This window comes from Ictalurus furcatus, chromosome 3 (genome assembly GCF_023375685.1).
Source record: "Ictalurus furcatus strain D&B chromosome 3, Billie_1.0, whole genome shotgun sequence".
NCBI lineage: Eukaryota > Metazoa > Chordata > Actinopteri > Siluriformes > Ictaluridae > Ictalurus > Ictalurus furcatus.
This window is the reverse complement of record NC_071257.1, coordinates 27112927-27139130: the sequence shown is the minus strand read 5'-3', so window position 1 is coordinate 27139130 and position 26204 is coordinate 27112927. Positions and strand designations below refer to the sequence as shown.

The 26204-nt window shown below is 37.1% G+C and overlaps 1 protein-coding gene across 1 annotated transcript in view; it reads right to left on the bottom strand.

Moving 5' to 3' along the window:
- Positions 1 to 26204, bottom strand: part of khdrbs2 (KH domain containing, RNA binding, signal transduction associated 2) — a 94638-nt gene that overhangs the window by 16650 nt on the left and 51784 nt on the right. Inside the window, exons 5-6 of the mRNA XM_053621819.1 lie at positions 17924 to 18051; positions 13158 to 13356 (exon numbers count right to left, since the gene is read on the bottom strand). Of these exons, the coding sequence (XP_053477794.1) occupies positions 13158 to 13356; positions 17924 to 18051 (327 nt within the window). The remainder of the gene's footprint in view (positions 1 to 13157; positions 13357 to 17923; positions 18052 to 26204) is intronic.

Below are 26204 nucleotides of genomic sequence, written 5' to 3'. Positions count from 1 at the left end.
TGGGAAGATTTTCTAGAAGCCATTTTCTAATATTTCCTTCCAAACCTGTAATCAAGTCTTCTCTCCATTTGAAGCTGTCTGTGTTCTCTTCCAGACTGGTTAACTGTGTCTATTGACTCTTTCCTGCTGATATCAATGCAAGGTAGGGAGAAACAGATATCTATTCAATAGCCTCTTGTTTCATGGTGAATTTACTCCCCTGACCATCGAATAACCTTGTTTGTGGCATCACTTATGTTTTTTGTTTTTTTAGTAGTTGGTCAAAAACTTGGTTGCTTAATACCATAAGAATGAAGAATGTGTGAAGGCTGTGAAAAATTGTCTTTATTGTTGAACCTTTTGATATTTTGTTAAAAAAAAAATATTCTCTGCTCTCAGGGATATCAAACAATTGCAAACAAAACACAGGTTTATCAAAAACAAAAAAAAAAATCCTTGTTAAATATAGGTGTGCAACAATTATTGGCACTCCTATGAATTTTTATGAGAAAAATATATTTGAAGTCTAATCCCACTGATATTTTTTTAAAAAAATAATAATAAATTTAGTACACCTGGGTGACTAGGAACAGGAAATTGTTCAATCATGACTTCCTGTTTCACAGGGATATAAATATGAGGTAACAGATAGGCCAAATTCCCTTAGTCATTCATAAAAATGGGAGGCCAAGGAATATAGCTGTGATGTGCTGCAAAAGGTTGTTGAGCTTCACAAAATGGGAAGTGGCTATAAGAAAACAGCACAAGCATTGAAAATGCCCATTTACACCTTCAGGGCAATAATTAAGAAGTTCCAGTCAACTGGAAATGTTATGAATCAACCTGGAAGAGGACGTGTGTCTATATTGTCTCAACACACTGTGAAGAGGATGGTTTGAGTGGCCAAAAAATCCCCAAGGATCACAGCTGGAGAATTGCAGAAATTAGTTGAGTCTTGGGGTCAGAAAGTCTCCAAAACTACAATTAAAAATATATATACATACAGTGCCCTCCACTAATATTGGCACCCTTGGTAAATATGAGCAACAGTGTGGTAGCCTAGTGGTTATAGAGTCGTCAGGGGTTTATGGCAGTGAGGCAGTAACCAAAGGCACAGATCCTTTACCAATATGCTACCATGACCAAAAGGAATACAAGACTGGGATTCAAACCCTCGAGCTGTGTCTCTGGTTACAGTCTTACTGCCATAAACCCCTGCCAGAACTAAGATCTGAACCTAAAATATTCTGAAATTAAGATACAGAGCTACCACTGCCACTGGGAATGCAAAGCTGTGCCTTGGTTTCAGAGGATTTTGAGTTAATTATTTCTTAGGTCTGTAAGGAGTTCAAATCTCTACTCTGGCAGGGCTTATAGCAGGGAGGCTGAAACCAAAAGCACAACTCCTTTTGGGATTGAATCACAATCTTGCTATTCTTTTTTTTGTTGTGGTAGTTCAGTGGTTAAAGATCTGTGCCTTTGTTTACAGCCTCATGCCATAAACCCCTGCCAGACCTGAGGTTTCACTCAAAACCTTCTAAACCAAGGCACACATCTTTAGCCAATGAGCTACCACAAAAAAAAAAAAAAAACATACATAATGCAAGACTGTGCCTTGGTTTCAGAAGGTTTCGAATTAAAAAAAACATCTCAGATCTGGCAAGGGTTATAAATCTGTGCTTTGGTTTCAGAAGTTTCTGAGTAATAATTCAGGTCAGACAGGGGTTTATGGCAGTGAGGTTGTAACCAATGGCCACTGTGTCTTTAAGCAATGTCCTTAACCCTCAGTTTCTTCAAGAGGATGAGCTTGCACACTGAATCCATGCTTTCTTTCATGTGGAAAGTTACTAAATTATTAAACCGAACATTAAATCATTAGGAATGATGGTCATTAAGAATCATGACACAGTGACAGAACAGATTAATGAGCTCTAAACACTGTCTTATGCTGATAATGGAGGATTTATTCAGATAGCCAGATAGAATCTGAACTATTGCACTTCCATCTTTAAAATCTACACTCTCATGCTGACAGACAGGATGAAAGAATTGAGTACTGAGTCTTGCTGATCTGCGTAGGATTGTCAGAATTAAATCCTTTTCACGTCACTAATAAAGACAATGCCTTTTCATTTGGATTCAATCTACAGAGTGAGTACCGGAAGCTCAAACTTAGTCAGATATTTGCCACCCTAAAGACACAGGCCTAAACTGTCGGCCTGCTTTATCAGGATGCGTGTGAGTAATTTAAATTGCCATTCTCCCTCAGCATTCATGACCCAATGGCTTTGCTGAAATGCTCGAAAGCTTGCAAATCATTTGAGCCTACAAGCAGCAAAGATGGCCTTTGTCACAGTGTGTATTTCATCAGAGACTGACAACTCGACAGAGCACATCAATACTTCAAGGCCCTTGAGACATAATGTAGTCTGTTTGAAAATGAGCTGTTTCTGCCCTACTGTACTCATAAACTGTAAACTCTTCTATACAGCAGGCCTTTAGCTATAAACCTGTACTCAATAAAATGCATGGAGATGTCACAGTAAATGACTTTAAGTCACACTGTGTGAGTCACATCTGAGTCTGATGCCACCACCAGGAATGAAACAAATCTAATATGTTTCTCAAAATAGAAACATAATCCTTTTATAAATCTTCATTAACATAAAATCAAAACTGATTAATGAAGCTAGCCTGCCATACCGTATGTCTATTAAGCAGATGATATAATATCCCTTTTGTTTCTGTTCACTGTTCACTGTTAAAAAAAAAAAAAAAGAAAAAAGGAAAAAAAAAGACCTCCAGATTTGAAATGTGCCTTTGACCAGAAGGATGTGAATACAACTTTCAGGATTGTCAGGTGTACATGAGAGTGAGTCTGCAGTCAGAGGTCTACTGTATCACTGTACTGAACATTGCTGCTCTAATGAATGTGCCAAACAACCTGACCCTGCTCTTGTGTAAGAAGGGGCCATGGGATATTTATATTTATCCAGAGCGACTTGCATTAATCTCAGTTATACATCTGAGCAGTTGAGGGTTAAAGAGCTTGGTGCTCTTTAGAGCCCACTCAACAGTGGGAGCTTGGTGGTGCTGGGGTTTGAACTCATAACCTGCCAATCAGTAGCCCAACGTGTTAACCACTGAGCCACCACTGCCCACTCTCTCAATATATAGATTATATGTGTCTCCAGGTACTGGTTTAGTAAATGTAATATGCAAATACTGACCAGAAGATTACTATAAATATGGTAGATTACTATAAATCTAGTAGATTACTATAAATAGTAAGATTACTATAAATACTATAAACATGTATTGTCACTGTGGTCATATATTTTGCAAACAAAGTTTGACCTTTAACACAAGCCATAGGACATTCTTGCTACAGTAGGGCTACAGTCTGAAATATTGAGCTGACATTCATCAAATATTTTTTGTAATATGTTTTTCCCCATCAAGATTTTCTTTTGGGTTTTGACAATGCCTATATGCTAACTAAACAGTTAGATGGGCAAACTTTTGAATAATTTAGATAAGGCTTACAAATAAACTTGACATTTGCCTTTAAAAATGTTGCAGGTGAGTTATACAAGCCAAATGGCATCACAGAGTATTGATGAATAAATACTGATCAGGGTTGATGAAAGCTGAGATCTTCACAGTACAAGAGGTTAAAGGAATAAGCTAATACCTTTTTAGTTGCTGAACTGGACTTCTCCATACATGGCAACAGAAATGGAGCATCAAGCTCAGTTTCAGCAATTGTTTTCCTCATAGTCAGTGCAAAATCTCACAGTGCCTTTACTTTTACATATGATAATGCATGGTGCATGCCATGGTTAAGCAGGTGGTTACACATGGTAAGCATGGTTACTTTCTTATACATTAAAGTTCTCTTAATGGGCTTCCCGTGATATGAATGTTATTGAGTAAGCTTGGCATCATGTTTTAAGGCAGTTGTTTGGTTTGTTCATTAAACAGTGATGAGTCTTCTTTTACTAACATAGTGCAGAGACAGTGACTGCAGAGGAAGCAGTCACTTTAACCTTTTGACAAAAGACTACTGACCTTTGGACACGAGCATAATAAAGCTTCAACATATTAATGTGACCCACATGTCTAATGAGTTGGGTCTGCTGTATGAATCTCCAGAATATTTTATAGTGTTTGTAGTCAAATATAAATGGGCCAGAGTAATGGGTAGCAACTAGGGCTGCAACTAACAATTATTTTGATAATCGATTAATCTGTTGATTATTTCTTCAATTAATTGGATTAAAAGACCAATTTTCATTTTCTGTATTTTTTTCGAAAAAAAAACTTATTTTACATTCTGCCCAATGTTGTCCTTCAAACACTGTGCAAACTGAAGGCTGTGAAAAAGGTATTAAATGTATCTATGTGGGCTTTGCTATACATTGTGCAAAGGATTTTAAAAAAATATTAACATTATATGTTATATTTTGAAAACAGAAAAACAACTGACTGTCCACGAGCTTTAAAGCAGAAGTTAAATCACAATATTAAAAATGCTTAAAAAAGAGAAAAACAACACACAGACTAAGTGTTAACTGGTAAGAGGTTGAATGTTCTGCAGTAACACACATTCACTCGTTTGAACACAGTAACATGTTCCTTTATTCTGTAAATGTACTACACTTCTTACATTCATATACGATTACATGTTCTAACTCCATCACAGTTACTGCTCTCATAAGCACACAATTACTTTTGCTTCTAAATATCGCTAAATACAGCATCAAACAACATATTTAATCAAAATGAATATTTTAGTCAGAGTTACTACGCTTCCTTTCTATTGCGCGCTGTTTGATTGATGCGCATGCATGGACTTTATTAATAGAAATGCGTTTTTCACCATCGTGAAGTGACGTCACTGAAGGCGGTTATCCACAGTGATGTCACAGACCCGACTAATCCATAATGAAATTCGTTGTTGATTATTTTAATCATCAATTATTATCGATTTTATCGATCAGTTGTTGCAGCCCTAGTAGCAACACTAGTGTCTCATATCCAGGTTTAAAATAATGTGTCTCATGTCACAATAAAGTGCCATCAGCACCTGTAAAAATGATAAGGCTTTGTTAACATTAGCACTTTTGCACTTGTGACTCACATTCTGCTACGGTAGATGGTCTCACACAGATACCCTAAGGATTACACTTCCCAAAATCAGTTTATGCCTAAAATAATACTTACTTCAGTGAATAATCTCATGTGGATAGTGTAGATTTGTACCTAGGAAACAATTCTGTAATTACAAACACTGTGATGCTCATAATGAACATCCTTTCAACACACTTAGTACTGGTTGAATTTATAGTCTACAATTGTGGGAGAGTAATGGTTTATAAACCCACTATCTATGGTGACAAAGAAGAGAATGGGTTTCCTTTTAAGTCTGGTTCCTTTCTAGGTTTCTACCTCACCACTGTTGACCCTGGCTTGTTTATTAGGTAAATCTACATCCATCTGAAATCTGCTTGTTTGACAATGTCTATTGTTAAATGTGCTATATAAATAAAATTGAACGTAAGCATAATAATGTGAGTTCCTGAATCCAATATGGGCAGCTTAAGTTGTCCTTGTACTATGTTCAACTGGGCTGAAATGAAAAGGATCCAGCAAAACACGAAATAAGTGCCATATATTAAATTGTTGTTCTCTTCCATGAAAATAAAACATAAGCATAGAGAATGGATTTGAATGATTAGGTGAAAGCGTTTTGCCGCCATGTGACAGAGAGTGTGCTAGAACCTTGGACATGAAGTTTGTGCTTTGGTGCATCTGCTCAGGCTTTGGTAAACCAAAAGCTGAGAAAAAGAACATTAGTGCTCTAACCACAACATCAGCTGTAGCGTTTGCATAAAACAAATGCCTCAGAATATAGAAATGAAGCACATATTATGGTTGCCAAACACTGGTTATCCAGTGTTGCGTTAGGTCATCCCATACATTCAGTTTTTTAAAAGGTTCTTTTATGTCTGGTATGAGATGCAGAAAGTTGTACTGGCAAAAAAATCAGTACAGAGAAAGAAAAAAATATCCCAGGGCAAAAGAAATGACATATCTAAATGCCAACTATGTTATATTATGACCTAGATCTCCTGAAAGGTGGTGATCGTGTACGAGTTGTAGAATGTATGAAATGTAGAATATTCTGTACTCTCCATGTCCCTCAGATGGCACTCACTTACACATATGAAAACATTTTTCTACTAAATCTGTTTTTCAAAATCTGTTCTCCCAAAAATGCCTCACTTTTGGGAAGCAAGAGAGCTTTGTGGTGCTGCTCTGAGCTTCTCACTTTAGCACTTCCTCCTTAATCAGGGACTCCATGATTACTTCTGGGGCATTTTACGGCAGAGTCTTGCACTTGAGAAGCCCTTAGAACTAAGACCCACAGATTTACCAAACTATTATTTTAATGAAACTGAACAATTTCAGAATCTTGAATCTACACTGAGGGCTTCACTGTCATTTCTGGCAGAGGCAGTGCTTTCCCACCAACCAAATGATTTCCCTGTATTAAACGTACATCTTTCAGTGGCAATGTGTCACTCCTATTTGACAAAAGCTTTGAGTAGTTTTGATTGCAGGGTTGCATGTAATGGGACCTTCACACAGCCCATCACACTACCTTGAACGAGGACTGTCTCAGAAGGAAACGATTGTGCAGCACCAGTATCAGGCAGTATAGTTATAGCTATTGTATGTGCTCTTCAGGTCTGCCAGATATAGAAACTATGGTTACATCAAGTGGACCATTCTAATCAAACCCAGGTTAAATGCTCCATTTACTTTTCAGCCTTTAATAGTAGGAGACTTAATGCCAACACAGGAGTCTGTGATGATAAATGTACCTTTTGCTCATTCAAATACAGAGTAACATGAGCATGTAATTGTAAGAAATTCTTGTTTTGGGCTGTCTTAGTCAGATGTTTTCGCAGAATTCTTACAACAAAAAGCATTTTTGATTCTGGGAAAGTAAATATAAAAATAATATAAAATTCAAGGAAAATTACTACAAAAAGCAACAAAATCAGCTTCAGATTCCAATTTCAGAGGCAGTAGTTTGTCTTTCACCTTTACCACATGTTCACAGGTTGGCCTGCGTGTCCAACCTCCTCCTTCTCACATCCCAATTATTCTTTAGGCCCTAATTGATACATGTTCGGTTACTTAATTTAAATAATAAATCCGTATCCATATTATACTGTGCATAATAAACTGTCTAATAAACTGCAGACTATATATAGGGTATCTGCAGGTATCAGCACTTTTTAATACCATATTCAAGACATTTCCAAAAAACTTTAAGACCTGCAGGTCACTTCAATCATGCTACACGATATATCAGCTATAATGGATTGTGTTCATGCATATACATCCATTTCTGGGTTTAAGTAAACTATAGCAGGGTAAACTTCTATAGAGAGATATGGGAGACCGTAGCAAATATCCTTTTTGCATTTCCATTTGCTCGAACAGTGAAAGAAAAAAAAATCCAGTATTTCCTTCCCATGACTTTCCAAGAGAGGAAAAAAATAGAGAGAGATGGATTATGGCAGTGAGAAGAGAAAAAGATGTTGAATTTACCACCAGTCCCTCAGCAGCTGTATTACAAACCCCCTCGCAGCAGTGTTTACTAGTTTTGTTTTGTCAGGGTAATATAACAAGTAGTGCTATAAATGTACAGACATTTTTGTAAAGAAGAAAATATATATATTTAAAAAAACCTTTGCTATATTGTAATATTACTATTGCACTGAACAATACTTAATAATAATAACAGTAATAATAATAATAGTCCATTTTATTTGGGGTACAAATAGTAATATATCAATAGTGATATATTTCTGACTTAATTCACTTTTACGTGTCAGACCTTGCGGCTTTTATTTTGGTGTAAAACTGCAGGAAGACCTCCTTTTAGTTGGCAACATTTTTTTAAATACACTTCTCATTACCAATCAGGTGAAATGCTGTAAACCTCCGCCCACAAAAATGTATGAGATTACGCTAACGTAAAATCAAAGTGAATCTGGCTCTTGTCGTGTCTAAATGCAGGTTATATGCGACTCAAACTCTCAGCATAGACAGAGATGAAGTTGGTGTGTTGCGGCGTTTACTGTGAACCGAGCCGCTCTGAAACACTGATGAGCCGCACACACTCTGAGTGTAACACAGTCACACGGGTTTATCATCTCAAACAGCAACCAGCCAAAATACAATCTAAATCTTCTTTACAGTGTCGGTTCGGTTGCATTTTTAAGACCTTTGAAATGTTGATTTAAGACATTTTAATGCTAATTAAGGCCTTATTTTAACATTAAGGATTTTAAGACTTTTTAAGGACCCGCGGACACCCTGTATATAGATCTGAGCATCAATACAGAAGAACAATTTATCTTTACACCTTTATTACGCACATTATTACTTGAAAAGAAAATATCAAGCAATTCTCTGCCAAAATAGAAACACAAAAATACGCAACATAAGAAAAGAAAATTATGATAGCTTATATACAAAAAGAAAACATTAAATGGTCTTACACAAACATTAGGCAGCTAATTTGTTTAGGTTTTTTCCAAAACAACTTTCATGTCCCATGTCCTTTCCCCTTCATGAATTTAGTTTTAGACAAATATCAGACACCAGTGTGTATTCATGTAGTACTCATATGCAGTATCTCACAGTTAAGACTAACAGCGAACAGTTGCAGAATAGATCTCTTTTGCTTTCCCTACAATAAAAAGCATTTACACTCACTGCAGCAGTAACAAACAGAAGCTGCAATGCACTGACATGCAGTGAAACAGTTGTCCAAATTCAGAGTCTCATAAAAATAGCATTAGTCTAAAATGTTTGCTAACATTAACACCCGGGTGTGGAGTCACTGGGGATTTTCAGAAAGTAAGACAGCAGAAGTGGACTGAACAACAAGAGCCACAGCCATTTTTAGTGCCTCAAGCACAAGCTTTTGCAGTTTAATCTTCCTTTTCTGCTTCAGGCTAAAACACCATACCACCAAACAATTAAATTTTCCATGCTGCATGTGATTCTTTTCCTCAGATGCAAGATGCAACAAGAGAAAAACAATCATCACCTGTAATAACACGTGAGTTTAGGCAGTACCCGACCCTGGTACATTTGATGCCCTTTGCAAGCTCGTGTTTTTCCCCATGGTAACGTAAAACAATGTTATTTTGCAGGTGTGCAACCTCATATTTTTACCCCATGGAAACAAGGCATGCTTAATTGAAACTCAGAGTTCCTTGGGACATGAAATAATATATAATTTGTTTGCAAGCATTTAAAATATTCCTTTGGGGTATTGATGAATTTGGCATATTTTTGAAAGAAAACTACCATTAGAACTACTATTTAAAAAAGTAGTTTTAATGACAGTTATTTCTAATTTTTTGTTAGAACTAAAATAAATAGTTTCTCTTAAAGATTGGGTGAAAAATATGAATTATTGTGGGTTATGTGTTTATGTATGAAGGGTCCCAATAATTCTAGAGGGCACCGTATATAGATAACTGTATGCTGCCAGTGTTGCTGGGATTGGCTCCAGATCTACTGAAACTCTGAGCAGGACAAAGCGGTTAATAAAGATGAATGAACGAATGAGCAAACTAATGGATATACACAATGTTTATGGCTATTGCTGCTCCTGTATAACCAAATAATCAGGTGTAATACAAAACCAATGTTTGAACAGAGAAGTCACAAGTTTGTTACAGACAACATCACACAGAAAGTGCTTGTAGTTACTAATTCCCCAAGAATTAGAGGGCAAATGCATTTTCACACAGGCCCAGTTGGTATTGGATAACTTTTTCGGTTCTATAAATATCATTTAAAACGCTGTATATTGTGTTTAATCAGGTTGCCTTTGTTTTATCTTAGATTTTGTTTTAGTTTCTGAAACTATTTAGTATGAGATATACACAAAAACAGAAGAAATCTGGATGGGGCAAATACTTTTTCACAGCACTGTAGAGTACAAACATGCATACTAATAAATATATAATGTTTGAAGTGTGAACAAACTTTGGGACAAGCAAAAGCATTTCAATACTCAAAAGAGGAAAATGAATGTCAAGACCTTTCTTCCCTGTTCCAAGAGCTTTTACAATGACCTATCATAGCTTCTAACAAACAAACCACACTGGCACTTATACACAGCACATAACACAGCTAAAATAATCGATTTCACTTCTATATATTTTATGCATGCTTGAATATGAACTAACAGGTGAATAAAAATGTGTTTGTTTTTGTAAAATTATGAAATGAAGCCAGTGTTTGTTGGTGGACAAATTGTATTTTCCTCTACTGTAATTGGAGTTCTAAGATGCTAAACACACCAGTCAGTTAATCTCAATTATTTCATTAAATCTCATTTAATTCCTTTAAATTTTAACCCAGTATACTTTGGGGTCTGTATGTTGCAGCCACTGAATCTTGATTCTACTGCATGAAGAAATCTCGAGGAAATACTAACATGTCTCACAATTTCATGAAGAAACATATTAGTACATTACAGAAGTGAAGAAGTGCTTTGCCTGGAGAAAATGGAGCACGATGAATAGGGATGAGCAAAAAGAACTGATGAAGCAGGGTGGTGGTTGGGGGAACAGTAGCGTTGTAAAAATATGTTCTGGGCAAACCTCTCATTCCTTAATGCTCTGATATCTGCAGGGACTAGTACCTGCCTTCCCCAGCACCAATTACTAGCAGAAAAATGTCCACACTTTTGGCCTATCCAGCAGTACAGAGGAGCTCCAGCAGAACTCAATTCATTGTGGTAATGAGCCTTTGCCCGTGCAATTTCTCACAGACAGCCCAATCTGCGCTGCACAGCACACACAACGCTTTGCATGAGGCTACAGCTTTGCGGAGATCAATGCCATGATTTATTGCTTTTTTTCATTAAGCTGAAGTATGCGCTTTTCTTGGCTGAAATTTTTCAAATTAACGCCATGCACCCATGACAGCAAAGAGCTGCAAAGTGTACATTTCATCTCTGGATACAAAAGTAAGAAGAAAAGTGTAATTATTAGGGTTCTTCTTTCCTTTCTTTAGGATGCATGCATTCTGCACTAGCACTATTTACTCAACATACGCCTTTATTCATTCCGCATGACATGACTTATTCGTCTGTAGATAACAGTAATAGCTGCAATCTTCAAAAATCGTCTTTTATAGTTTTGTGCAGTTATGCATTTTTAGTATATGAATGAACTATGGCACCCAGGTGAGGTGAGAGGTGAAATGGCCTGCTTCTCGCTGTTTTCAGTCCGTCTGAATGTGTTCTGGCACCACAGATTCACTCAACCTTTGGTAAATAGAAAGGCCACTTCTCTAACTTTTTCCATTTACTTATGTGGATTTGAGATATCACAACTTTAGCTCCTGTGAAAATTCTTATCATGTTTTTGTTTGGTGTCAGAAAGACCGCTAATGTAGCTGGATGGTTCAATATGGCTGTGAACATTAGAATTCCAAACACCATGCTACAGTATGTCAGTTCAATTAACCAGTTTTCATAGGAAATAATTAGAAATCCAGGTCATTTGGGGATGTCAGTGAAGATAAATTGCATTCCATTACTTTGTGTAAAGATGGGGACTCACAGTGTGACAATCACACACCCCAATATCATGGATTTTGGTAGATTATGACTTACGGTGACACACTGAGCACCACATCTAAAAATAACAGTTCTGTGTCATTGTAGTAGTGTCACATGTAGTAGGCATGTAGTGCAATCTTATCTGTCAATCCTATCAATCTTATCTATTTAGTGCTCCAAATATTTGTATCTGTATTTGGATTTAGACAGTTTGTTGTTGTTGTTGTTGTTTTTTAATAAACAGACTGCACAGTTGCACAGTTATTATTGTCCACACCTTTTTAATAACAAATTCAGTTGGTTTTATTTCCCAAAATATCAACAAACTAGTAATCTAATTTACACCACCACGACCCTGATCAGGCATTTACTACGGATGAATGAATGAATGCTGCAAATACATCGCTGTAAATAACCCCTATTCATATTTACATTTGCATCTGTGTAGAACGCATTATCTGTTCATATCAAATAATGTATTAGCATTTGATTACATCCATAATGTGTGGCATAATGATAACAGTAGAAACAATGAGCATAACTAGTGAAACCCTCATTTGTATATAATCAGTAAGAATAGGCACAGGGAGAGGAATGAAAGATCAAGACAATGGGTGCGTCTCAATCAGCTCCCTAGTTTAGTAGTCATGGCACTGATCAGGGAGGTGGCCATTTTAAGGGCTGTCTCGATCATAAAATCCTTCCAGTGCACTGGAGCCTTCGTTCCCTAAACAATATATAACAAGGAGCATTGATGCTCACTATGTTCTTTTACTGGAAATGACATCATATATTCAGAAGCCTCTCAGCTTTAAAAAGAAAATGAGGGACGACTTCATCTACAAATGTAAGCAGCTTGTTATCGTTGATGTAGCTCTCAATTGATTACTTATATTAGTGATTTTAACTTTAGTGTCCCAATTTGTAGTGGGCCAGGGTCTCAACTCATGTACACGATATATTGATTCCTTTCCTAGGGACCTAGGGAGCTGATCGAGACATACCCATTGTGATAAAAAGAAAGAGAAGGGTGAGTGTTAATTAAGAAGGTCTGCACTCTCTCTCCAGTGCTCGCTCGGGCTTGGATGTATGGTGTCTAATAGGTTTTATACCACAGTGCTCTTTTGGGCTCAAATCTGATTGGTCAAAAGTTGTTGATTAATTTTCCTAGAACAGCTTAGGCAATACATTCATTTTACTACGTTAGCATTTCTATATGATCTTATCGAGGGCTCTGTATGGGGACGGTGCACATAAATTGACTGAAAAAGCATATGTCATGTGACTTAAATCTAGAGTGTAAAGGATTTGTAACAGTCAGAGGCTAAGCTGTAACTACACAGTAAAATCCACAGTGTTGAATTAACACCTACACTGTTTATTAACGTCTATTCTGACACAAGTGAACACTGAAAGAGTTAAATTGAAGTCACTCAGGATAAGGGCATCTGCCAAATGCCATAAATGTAAAAAAGAATAAGTTCAGGGAGAGATTGGTTTTACTCACATAGTCGTCGTAGGTTTTATGTGTGGCCTGCAGCAGAGGTGCTCTGTATCCAGGAGTCCCTGCTGTTCCTCTGGCCCGCGGTGCTGAGACGCCTCTAGTTAGCATGGTGGTGGGCAGGGACGCACGTGTACCCACGGTTCCCCTGGGCACTACAGCTCCTCGGCCAGGTGGAGGAGGTGGCACTGCTCCCCCTCGACCCCTGGTAAGCAAAACATAGGAATGGTAATGTTTGCATTCTGCAGTAAGGCACATAACTCTAACAATGTGTCCCTGAAAAAAAAAAAGATTGATTGACAGTAGTGCATTAATATCAAGGCTACTGAAAACATTGTTATCTGACTGCTTTATACGGTTCCCTGCTGAAATATGAATTGATTGCTGCACCACAGCCTCACTTACAGCTAAAAACACTATAGAAATAATGCTGGTCCTGATAAAGTGTGCTCAAGGATATAAAAGAAATATTTTTGGGTACGATGCGATGAAGCATTTTCATCAGGAACATTTATAGAGGTCACAGATAGTGGAACAGTCAAACATTCAATGCGAAAGAACTCAGTGACGCACACTAAGTAGTTTGTCAAATAGATGCGTCAGTGCTGCAGTTAAGGAGGCCACTAAATCAGACATCTCTGGCCTTTTCTGATGCATCAGCTACTTTTCAAGGATGAAAACGTTCATGAGCTTCTCACAGAGAACTTTTCAGTCAGCGTTGTCACTGCCTGTCACAGAATCTGAAGCAAATGTGCCTCCCTCAGTGTTATAATCACTGTACTTACTGAATAACACATAGTAGTTTGGTAGACTTTAGGAGGTTCACATACAGCATATAACAATTTTGAAAGTGCCCCTAGCTGGGTTTCCATTCAAATGTTTCTCGATTTTAAACTAAAAATAATCAACTAAAATCCTAAAGCTTATGTAAAAGTGATTAGGAGGAAAAAGTGCATATTTGTTTTTCCCTTGTAAAAAGAAGGAAAGGAGATGTAATGTTTGATATTCATTCATTTATCTTCAGAAACTTCTGGTCAGGGTCATGATGCATTTGCTGTTGCTTGATTAAATCAAGAATAACTTATGTTTCTTCGTCTATCCAAACAGTACAGTGTCCTCTGCGGGCATGTCTGTCTTTAGATACGTATACATACAGTGCTGAAGCATGCCCCCTACATCATCATTTATTCGAAAAACCCATTTCCATCACTGTTTTAAATAGCTCATCTTTATAAAAGAGACCTTTTTCCAGCTTAGCCAAGTGTAAAAAATATATTTTACGATATTTAGGCTGGATAGAAAACCCCATTCTGATTATCTGTAACAGTCCAAGGTCATTCTTCTTTCACACCTTCTGGAACGTAATCGGCTAGTATGATGATGCAGAAATCTGGTCTTATTCACAATCTTTTATGAAAACAAGCACCAAAATCCCAAAGATGAAATAAAGGGTAAATCAGCTTTTAGAGGTCTGTTAACATCCTGTTTTTAAGTTGGATTTGGACCTGCTTTGACATAGGAAACACACTGAAATGGGTGAAAATCATGGTGAGAGCAACCACAGAATCAACGGTGATTATTAGAAAGAAAAATACAAATTCCTATTCTAAAAAGATGAAAAAAACCCAAAACTTTATTTTAACATATAGACCCACAACATACTACCATTTAACATCCATTTTTATTTTAGACCAACACATCTTATGATTGTAAATTTATATGCATTCAAGTTATGGACGATTATGCTTATGGTGAGGGATAGGGTTAGCTACACAGCTTTTCTTATGACTGGGAATAAAAATACAATAAAATTGCTGCTTAATACACGATCTCCATGAATATCACAAACATTCTTCTTGGTAGAATTGCTCAAGCTCTGTTAGGATGGTGAACAGCAATTTTCAAATCTTGCCACATATTCGCAATTGGATTCGTAATTTAGGCTTTGACTGGGGCATTCTAATGGATTCAGGTTCTTACTTTTGAGCCACTCCAGTGTAGCTTGCAATGTTCTTAGGCTTGTTGCCCTGCTGGAAGCCAAGATTTCAATTAATGCTTTTCCAGAATTTTTTTTTCAAGACATGTTTTGATAGCTCCTTGGACTTCATGATGTTGTTTGTTTAGGTATGTTCTCTGACATAACTCCATGGTCCTCCAGTAACAAGTGTATTTCTACTGAGATCATATGATATTCAACTGGTCATCTTCATTCTACAATATGTCTTTTGATAGCAACTGGTTGCACTAAAATTAATTTAGGGGTACCACAGCAAGGGGTGAATACTTACGCAATCACAACTTTTATGTTTTTTTTTTACTGGCAAAAAATTGTGTGAACTTTATTCACTCCCCCCGCCCCCAACGTCAATATAATGAGCTACATAATATAGAGTCAAAATAATTCCTATACTGTATGGTGGCTTAGTGGTTAGCACGTTTGCCTCACACTTCTGAGGTTGGGGGTTCGAATTCCACCTCCCCCCTGTGTGTGTGGAGTTTGTATGTTCTCCCTGCACTTCACAGGGTTTCCTCTGGGTACTGTGGTTTCCTACCCCAGTCTAAGGACATGCATTGTAGGCTGATTGGCATTTTGTGAATGTGTGTTTCCGACTGTGCCCTGTGATAGGTTGGCACCCCATCCAGAGTACCCCCCGCCTTGAGCCCCGAGTTCCCAGGGATAAGCTCCAGGGTCTCCCACAACCCTGTGTAGGATAAGCAGTACAGAAAACGGATGGATGAATGGATAATTCATGTAATCGCAATTAAATCTATTTCAGTTCCAGCTTGTTACACTATAAAAGGGGGGTGAATACTTATGCAAGGCATGGTACATTACAAAATACAGATTGTGGAAAATACTAATTGTAACTTTAATCACAGATACAAATTTTGTAAGTGACCCAAAAAGAATCCAGGTCATTTAATTTTTACCAGAATACTGTGCTCTGGGATTGAACTGTTCGGTTTTTCACTCATTTTATAATAGGTGAAGGAAGGTTGTTCCCTGAAATTACTGCCCGGTATATTACTATCCGCTTGGAAAAGTTTTTCAAAGTTGTATCTCTTCGAATAATGGACTGACCTTCATACATAGCTGAGTCTAGTTGAGTAGGTGTGCCAGTCTGAACTTCTTTTGATCATAGATGTATATAAGAGTTTTTAAATTGAATCCGTCTGCTTCCGTTCCACCTTATTTGCTCTGGTTATGTGCTCTAACACAAGCTTGTAGCACACACACTTATATTTGAGGACTCTATTCAGCAGAAAACATGGCCTCAAGCCATGAACTGGACTCTTTCTAGATTTCTGTTTTATTTACTCTGAGTTGCCAGTTTATCAGGTTTTTAGATAGATGCATCTAATAAAAAGGCAATTCAGTATATTATTACGTATTCTGTAGCAAAGACTGGGAAGGTTTCAATCAGGAAACAAAACCAACACAGAATAAATATTCACTGTTGGGAATAATATACTTTTTGATTGACCTGCTATGTGACTGCTATTATGGATAGCAATATATAAGTAAAACATGTAGTTTTTGCTCTATAGCGTGATTAGACTGATAGCGTTACTGGTTTCCTACATCACCCACAATGCTGTTCCAATACCTGGTGATAGTGCTGAAATGGGATTTAGCTCTTGCTTCATCTCTACCTACAGAGAGCGATGCAGCAGTGCTTTAGTTCTTTAGCGCTCTCACCTCCTTATCTCTACACTCTACTCAGACAGATCTGCTAATACCGACCATCAGCATCATTACGCTTGGCATTTCTAACCAGCTGAGCCGAATCTCTGCCGTAATTCAGCGCAACTGCTTCGTATAGCTGCATTCTTGAACTTCGAGTTCAGTGCTTTCTATCTTCATGAATTCTACACTGGATTTCTCATTATTATGAGAGTTCTCTTTAATATGCGAAAGGAAGCTCTTGCTCTTTTGATTTGAGCTAACAGTGAAACTTGGTCGATATTCCTTATGTTTGAGATGTTTGAGAAAATTTTCTCCTATCAAACTCCATTGTAAATGTGCTAGCAATGATCACGTGACATCAATGTGGCAGACAACCACTAATTTCACCAGCCAACAAATAAATCAGCACCTATATTTTTACAAATATCACAATATAAACAAATCTCATTATGATGTAGCATGTAAGCAGTATGAATGGAAGAACAGCAGGCTATACAGCAGACTAATGACTTGTGTATACTACAGGGATGGTAAATCTGTCTACCAACAACAGAGCTGCATTTTGAATCCATTACCACCTGAGGTAGTGCAAGCTGTCACTCTGTCAAGGGAATCCTGCTTCTTCTGAAACTATTACAAGCCAGGGCAAGTGTAGAACATATAAAATATAAATTAAAGTAGAGAACATATTTGAGATATTAGCCGCGTGAGTAATGTATTATAATAAGCCTAAGATGTGTTTGATGAGGGGCAATTAAAATTTCATCTGATAACCTCATCGAGTCACTTTGAGCCAGAGGTGCTTAGGGCACATTATAACCAAGCACAACAGATGTCTGGTTCTGAAAACTGGCTTGCACATTTCACTGCTTTTACATTTCAGTATTTTCAGAAGCTTCTCCTAGGGGATGAATAAGATATGACTGTCAGTCTACGGTATGTACAGTATTTCTTTTTTATTTAGCTACTCAATCAAAATGACATTCATTCAGCTTTGACCTATGATGACTTCAATCTCCAGAAAGCTAAAGGTGTTGAGTCTGAGGCATAGCAGACATGATATAAAGGATGGACGGGTCCATACCGTGTTGCAGCTGTGGAGGTGAGCCGTATGCCACGTCCTCGGACACTCCTTCCTCTGCTTGGGTCGTCAGAGCCATTTAGGTAGGACAGCTCACGCAGCTGCTCTTGCCTGATTTCATCATTGTAATCCTGCGGGAAGAGAAAGCGGCATGCCGAGCGTTGAACACTAAAAAAGACACCACGTGAGCCTAGAGAGCCTACAGATGTTGGTCTTAAAAAAATCATATTGGTCTTCATTTTCCATTACTCCATTAGCCTTGCACATCTAGTTCAAATCTGAAGAAGCAAAAGGACACCAAGCATGTCTTGATTACAATAAGTAATAAGTATTGCACCACTTAGTATTTTCACTAACACTTTATTTATAGTGATGGGTGATGAGTATCACTATCACCCAAGCATACATTATATAAATAAATACTTATTCCAACATTATCTTTGTTAATTTTGAGGACAAGATGACATAATAATAAGTCATGACATTAATTTTTGTTGTCACTTACATAGAGGCTGAATTACATAAATGTCACAATAATTAACTTTGCAGCTCAGTGAACTGTAGCTTTACTACTAGTGTCAGCACTGATCTGACACCCAGTATCGTTAACGAGCCAATACCAGCAAAATAAAAAATTTAAAAATGCAGTGGATAGCGGAGAAAACAGCGGATGTTGGCTCCTGTAAAAAATGGAACTGAAAATGGATTCGGAAAAGAAATTTATTTTTAAAGCTGTTAATGTTTACATATGAAGAGACTTGACTGTTTTATTCTATTTGTTAGGATTGATTTTATTTTAATTATACTTATATATTATTACTTATATTATTACATTTCTTATATTTACATTTTGGAGGGGTTGGGGGGTGGGTGGGGCCTGTATGTTCTCCTCGTGCTTTGGGGGTTTCCTCTGGGTACTCCGGTTTCCTTCCAGAGTCCAAAGACATGTTGTAGGCTGACTGGAATTTCTAAAGTGTCCATAGTGTGTGAATGTGTGTGCGATTGTGCCCTGCAGTGGGTTGTGCGCAAGTTCCAAGAGATAGATAGGATCGAGGTTCCCCAGCAACCCTGTGTAGGATAAGCGGTATGAAAAATGGATGGATGAATTTCGATTTTCCTGAAATAAGTAAGTAATAATTGATGACGGGATGTTGAATTATTAGAAATATAATGCGCACGTAAGATTGTAATGTGTCAGGAGGCAAAGCGGAGGCTTAAGCCATTGATATGCAATTATTGAAGGGAGAGAGTAAGAGAAAGAAAGAAAGAGAGAGAGCATGTGATAAGCATGTATAAATATTTATTTATTTATTCATTGTATTTTCTACAGTAATAAAAAAAATCCCTGTGAACAAGCAGGCTTAACAATATTTATTTATTTATTTATTCTATTTTTATATTATCAGCATGAACCCATGAAACGGCAGCATGAAAAAAATCTGTAAACTCTCTTTCTCTCTCTCTCTCTCTCTCTCTCTCTCTATATATATATATATATATATATATATATATATATATATATATATAATAACTGCATATCAATGGCTCAAGCCATTACTAGCTCTAAAATGATGTTTTGAAATTAGCAACAGAGGCTTGAGATGGGATGTGTAATAAATTAGTTCCATACACAAAAGTGCTTCTAGGACAAAAAACTTGACAAATGTCTTGAAATAAAACATCTGAACAATGTCTTGAGGTGTGGTAACTGTGGTCTAAGCAGAATAATTGATTCTGGACCATTGAATTTTTAGAAAATAATGCACACCCGAGGTGTAACATATAACTCCGCTTCGCATCGTGACAGTATTACCACCTCAGAGTGTGCATTGTTTTCTAATAATTCAACATCCCGGACTCAATCATTCCTTACATATTTAACCAAACAAAACCAGGCACATCAAAAAGTAGCAGAATGTTCTTCTGGAGTCTTTATCTTTGTTCTGGAATATTTTTGCAGATGTTCCACAACATCAGATGTATTGTTTTTCTATAACAGCATGCCAAGTTGTGTTTTATTCCTTACATACTGTACTAAATAGCAGATATTTTTGCTCAGGCTTTAGGCTGTTGCAGAACAAATGTGCAGTAGACCAGTGATTCAAAATGCACACAATCCATCATTCACATACTTCCACCAGAAAACATGTAGCCACCACGCACTGTTACAGAAATCGAAGAATTTCACAACATGCATTGTTGGTCAAAGAATCATGAGTGAGAATGTAAGAATAAGGATCTCGATTCTAAGGAAATTTTTTTTTTTTTTCAAAAATATCATTAATTATCATGCACCACTATGTGATATTTTTATCCATACAAGTATTTTTGCTCTAACAAGTAAAACACCAGTATAAACCGTGCAATGCTTTGGATCTGTGTATTGGAGTACAGTAATATTATTATGTGGTTTTTCCTGCGGCTATGAGAAAAGCAATGATCATTTTCTGAAGCAACACACAATTCTAAGAAAGAAAAAATGAAAATCAGATCAGATGTCAAAACACATACAGTTAATATATGTTATGACAGACAAATGAATGAACATGAATCTTTCATATACATTGCAAGGACAGTAACGTAGGAAGAAGAGAAACAGAGAGCTGGCGTATTAACAGTGCTTCAGACCAGTTATCAGCATATTGTGTTGTGAAAGAATACCACCACTTCCTGCATTTATAAAGTCTCCCCTCACCCATCTGATTGAACATGACAGGGCCTTGAATCACAAGGCCGATTACAGCATGGATAGCTCTTATTTTATTACCTTGTCAGTGCCACAGGCAGATAAATGGATCCTCATTTCTACCAGCCACTTATTCCCCTTCCTGTTTGCCGTAACAGCTGGGCACAGGAAAATATTAGAAATGGCACAGAGACAAGAGTGGCCTTTTAATCGTGATCCAGTCAACAATCAGTAAAGCGCCTGCTGCTCAAGACTGAGACACTGTACTCAAAACCCCATTTTCTTTTTAATCACTTGTTTTGTTTGTATTTTTTGTAAACGTACTGTGTAATCATTTCTTTATTTGATTCGCCTGACTCTCGTATGAACAACAGAATTTTACAGGAAAGTGCTATAAATTAGTTACTGTTCATTGCACATTAATGTAAAAAAAAAAGTTTCTGAGATGCTTCGAATTTGTCATGAAAATCTGCTATGATGTTTAACTACAGCCTTGGTTGAGGATTTGTTCATTCAGACGTGAATGATATATTGTATAGTAGCATATAATAAAATGTATTTAGACTATATGGATGGGAATGTTTTTAATGCTTCATGAAGGGTATCTGATGGCAGAGATAATTATGTTCTGATGGAAAACGGACATGAAAGACATCAGCTTAGGCTTTGAGAGTCAGCATAGAACAGAGAAGCCATAGGAACCCAGGGTCATAGCACCGCAGGTACTTGCAGATTATAGGCATGTACACTCATTAGAGACAAGTTGTTTATCATGCACCAAGCACCTATAATGAATCATTTCCTGCCAAAAACAAACTATGAGGCTTGCACTTGCATGTTAATACAAATATACTGTATATCTGTACGGCTAAGACATATTTGATCTGTTGATGTACAGTACTGTGCAAACGTTTTAGGCACATGCAAAGAAACGCTATGGAGCAAAGATGCTTTAAAAATAATGAAATTAAATGTTTTAACATTTAAAAAAAAATACAGTAAAGAGCAGTAAACAGTAGTAAATTAAACTAAGTCAATATTTGGTGTGACAAAAAAATTTAAACTATAAATAGTTTCCGGTACAATTAGTGCAGTTTTATAAGGAAATGAGCTGTAAGTGTTATTGAGCATCTTGCAGAACCCGACATGGTTCTTCTGGAGACTTCTGTTGCACTCACTTCTTATTTTTGCAGCAAAACCCAGCAGACTTCATTGTGTTATCTGTCTGAAAAGTGTCTCTTACGTTATATGCTGCTTTCTTTACGGACATACAAACATTTATCTGGAACATTTAATTTTGTGCTAGAAAACTAATGTTTGGGAATATAAAATGTTTTTTTGTACTGACTTGATAATGTAGAAGTCATAAAATAAAAAAATCTGTAACAAAGTTTGTACTAAAAAAAAATCGGGTGCATAAAACTTTTACATAGTTTTTACAGTTTACACAGTTTACACAGTATATTGCATTTGCTTGCTGCTTTTAGAAGAATATGCTTATTATATGTATATACATATGAAGGCATTAAAGGCATATTTTTGCCATGCATGGTGCTACTGAGGGAGGGCTGGTGCAAAGTTAAAAATAGACCAACACTGTTTGAGGAACTGTAATGAAAAGTCAGTGGCTTAATCCGATTGATTAGTTCTTACCAGAGTTAAGGAACAGACATGCTAGAGATCAGAGAGGGTCACAGTAGGATGGTAGGACTACTGTATAGCTCATTATACTACCGCACTGTTGAATTCTCAGATCTGAAGGTGTTGAGTAATTTTCGAAAACAGCACGGCTCTGACAGTAGATATGGCTGCAATTCAAATGATAGATTGATATAATGTGTTCTTTCATAATGCATTATCGTTTCTATAGTAACAACTCTTTCACAGAGACTTGTATGCCAGATGCAAGTCACATACAGTAACCTAAGGCTAAGAATTAACTGATGAAAAGTGTGTTGTTATTTAACAAAGAAGATTTGAATTACGAAGGATCTGTATTAGGAAGGTAAAGATTTGTATTAGGAAGGAGTGCCAGGGTGTTAGTCTTCAGGACAAAGGACACTGTAGGTTTTTTGTCTTATTAACTTCAAGATAAACAAAAAAAGGAAAGGCTGTTGTTTATAGCTGCCATAACATAACCCTACTACCAGGATGGTCCACAACATTAAATGTAAACTATATGTCCAAAAGTTTGTAGACACCTGACCATCACATCCATATGTGTTCTCTGAACACCCCATTCCAGACTTATTGCCCCTTTGCTGGGAAAGATTTCCACTAGATTTTGGAGAGTGGCTGTGGGGATTTGCTCATTCTGCCACAAGAACATTAATGAGATCAGGCACTGATATCAGGAGGGGGGGCCTGGGGTGCAGTCGCAAAAACTGTTCAGTGGGGTTGAGGTTAGGGTTCGGTGCAGGCCACTCGAGCTCTATATGCACAGGGGAATTGTTGGAACAGGTTTGGGCCCCATAGTTTGAGTGAAGGGAAATGTTAATGCTGAATGGGATCTTCCAAAAGCACATGTGGTTGTGAAGGTCAGGTGTCCAGAAACTCTTGACCATATAATGAACTTCTTATTTCCTTGTTCAATTTACTGTCCTACCAGTACATTTTTGCTCTGTTCCTGTTTTGTAAGTGTGTATAGAGCAAAACTGTATGCCTTCTGGGGGGACAGGAGGACTGGATTGAGACCCTCTGACTCATGTCTAGAACCAGCTGCCATAAAGCAACAGCCTGAATAATAGAAAGAATAGCTTTGCGCAAAAAGACACTGCTTTATCATGCTGGCTTCTTAAACAAGCGACTCAAAAACCATTGACATTCTCAGAACATCCATTCTTGTAAAGAGACTTGCACGTCCGCTTGAAATTTGCCAACTAGTGGCATGAATCCCAGCTCTCAGCCCTGCTCTCCATCCAACCAGGCAAACGAAGAAGCACCACTCACATCAATATTCTGAAGCCAAGAAAAGCCATTCCCAGAATCATTCCAGCCCACACCTCACAGCAGAAATGAATATATGTAGGAACTACACAGTCTTATCTTTGTTTGGCAAAAAAGACTACATTGAATCTATTGTTTCTCAGTAGAAAAATATCCCATGGAAAAGCCTAAAGGGTATTTCCTCAAATTCAGTGACTGGGAATTAAATGTTAAAATGAGATTTCATATAGAAATGAAATGCATACTTCTATACTTTAATCTGTGTACCTCATATATACCTCACGTACCCCATAAAGCATTTGTGAGTGAGCTGATATAGGAAAATAATCAAAGATGCAGTGGTGTGATGAAGCACAAAATGAAGCTGGCTTGATTATTTTGTTGAATATTAAGTTGATTACAGGTGAATCTCAAAAAAATTTGAATATCATCCAAAAGTTCATTTTTTCCCGTAATTTAATTTAAAAAGTGGACCTTTCATATATTCTGGATTAATTACAAGTGAAATATTTCAAGTCTTTTTTATTTGTTTTAATCTTGATGATTATGGCTTACAGCTCATGGAAATCAAAAATCCAGTATCTCAAAATATTACAATAAAGAATTTTTATTTTATACATTTTTATGTATGTCTTGTTGTGGCCAGAGTTTCATTTGTGTTTTGAACCTTACCTATTTGCATATGGATGAGTTTAACCCAGTCTGACTGTGTATTGCTCCTCGCCATAGACTTCGCTCTAATAAACCTCATACTGAACACACACACACACACTTGTGTCCTGCCTCGGAGCACACAAATTAAACCTCATTTACCTTTAAAACTTCAGCCCAAAATCTAGAGCCTTTCAGGTATTGATGCTTAGCAGTTGCTTGCATTTTCTAATTTAGCACAAGACTGAGTTCAATCGGTTAATAAATCACATTACTGTGTGCACTCTGTTCCAGAATTATTGGCACCCTTGGTGAAGATAGGTAAAATGGTTATGCACAAATATCTGTGTTTAATTAGCTTAATCTCACACTTAAAAATGCGAGAGAACTCTAACCTACAACAGAATTAAATGATTTTTTTTTTTTAAACTTAATCAAAAAATATGTCAATTATTGTGCAACCTATTAGCACAGAGTCTTTTTCTACATATAACGCATGATGAGTTGGTAATCCACTTCTTAATACACAAACTCTCCAAATCCTCCAGGCTACTACAGTAGGGCCTCTCTTGTGGACGCTCATCTTCAGTTCACCCCATGGGTTTTTAAATGGGGTTTAGCTCAGGGGGACTGGTACAGCCATGGCAAAATGACCCAGCCTCATCTTCTTTGCAGAGACAGTCACAGTTTCAATTAAAATCTTCGATATACTTTGTTGGAATGGAGGTGGCATCCAATTGAAATGTGGAGACTTGCTGGCCCCATTATGATTTTTGTAGAAAATGTCCTATTTAATCATCCTCCTCATTGTGCATGGGGGAAAATACACATGCATTCACCTCTAGGCAGATTCATTAAAGCTCTGGTTGTTTTAAACTTAATTATTGCTTTAAGAATGGATATGGGCATTTCTTGTGTGTAGTAAATTTTCATAGGCATTGTCTTATTTATGATGGTCGACACACTTCCGTCTTATTTCATTTGTGTGTTCTCTAATCTTCCCCATGTGGATGAATGACAAAGGGAAGTTGGCCTCTGTGTCACTTCATATTTATACCTCAGATGAACAGGAAGTCATGGATGACTGCTTTAAGAGTTCCTAAACAATCAAGTGAACTAAATATAAATATAAATATATATAAAAAATATAAATGAGAACATATTTTTTTCCATGGGAATCTTTAGGGGTGGCAATAATTTTTGGGGAAAAAAATCACCCTCAGGATAAATGTATTTCTATTTCAGGTTAGATTTCTCATATTTTCAGTGTGAGATTAAGATAATTAACACTGACATTTTTTCATATCCATGTTGACAGTGGGTGCCAGTAATTCTGGAGCTGATTGTAGATTCCTTTAATACTCTGACAAAGATAAATATCTTGAAAAAGGACTTCAGTGTCTTTGTCCTGTCAAGTCTTTTTACCTCAGAGAATCTTCCATCTCTTTGAAATGTATGCCCAGTCCACAGTGGGGCCTAAACGAGATTAATAGACAAAGCCTTGTGGCTAGCACAGTACTTCTGCTGAGGGAAAGCCATGCTCCAAAGTCTGAGGGTGTGGCTTCTGGCATGATGGGTAAAGTAGCATGAGAGTCTCTTCAAACGCCTCTCACTTGAGGCCATCACAGGTGAGGCTCACACAGCCACAGTCCTACAGTGTAGACTCCAAATACAGTACATTACAGCAGGAACATTAATTATTATTTGGCAAATGTTTAAGGCTTGAGGAAAAACTCAGCAGGGTTTTCCCCCTCCTATATAGCTGAGCTTATTAATGTTGGGATTCATACTGCTCCTAGCTGGAGCTGTAGATTGAAAAATGCTGAGAGAAGCTTTTGAATCCATGCCTAACTCCTGTAGTCTATGGAAACATATTACAAAGCGAATATGCAGCCTCAGTGTAATAGGAACAGTTATTATTTGTCATCTGTGTTAGCAAAAAATTGCATACTTTACATAACGTGACAGTACTGAAACACCAGAATGCGCACAGCAATATTC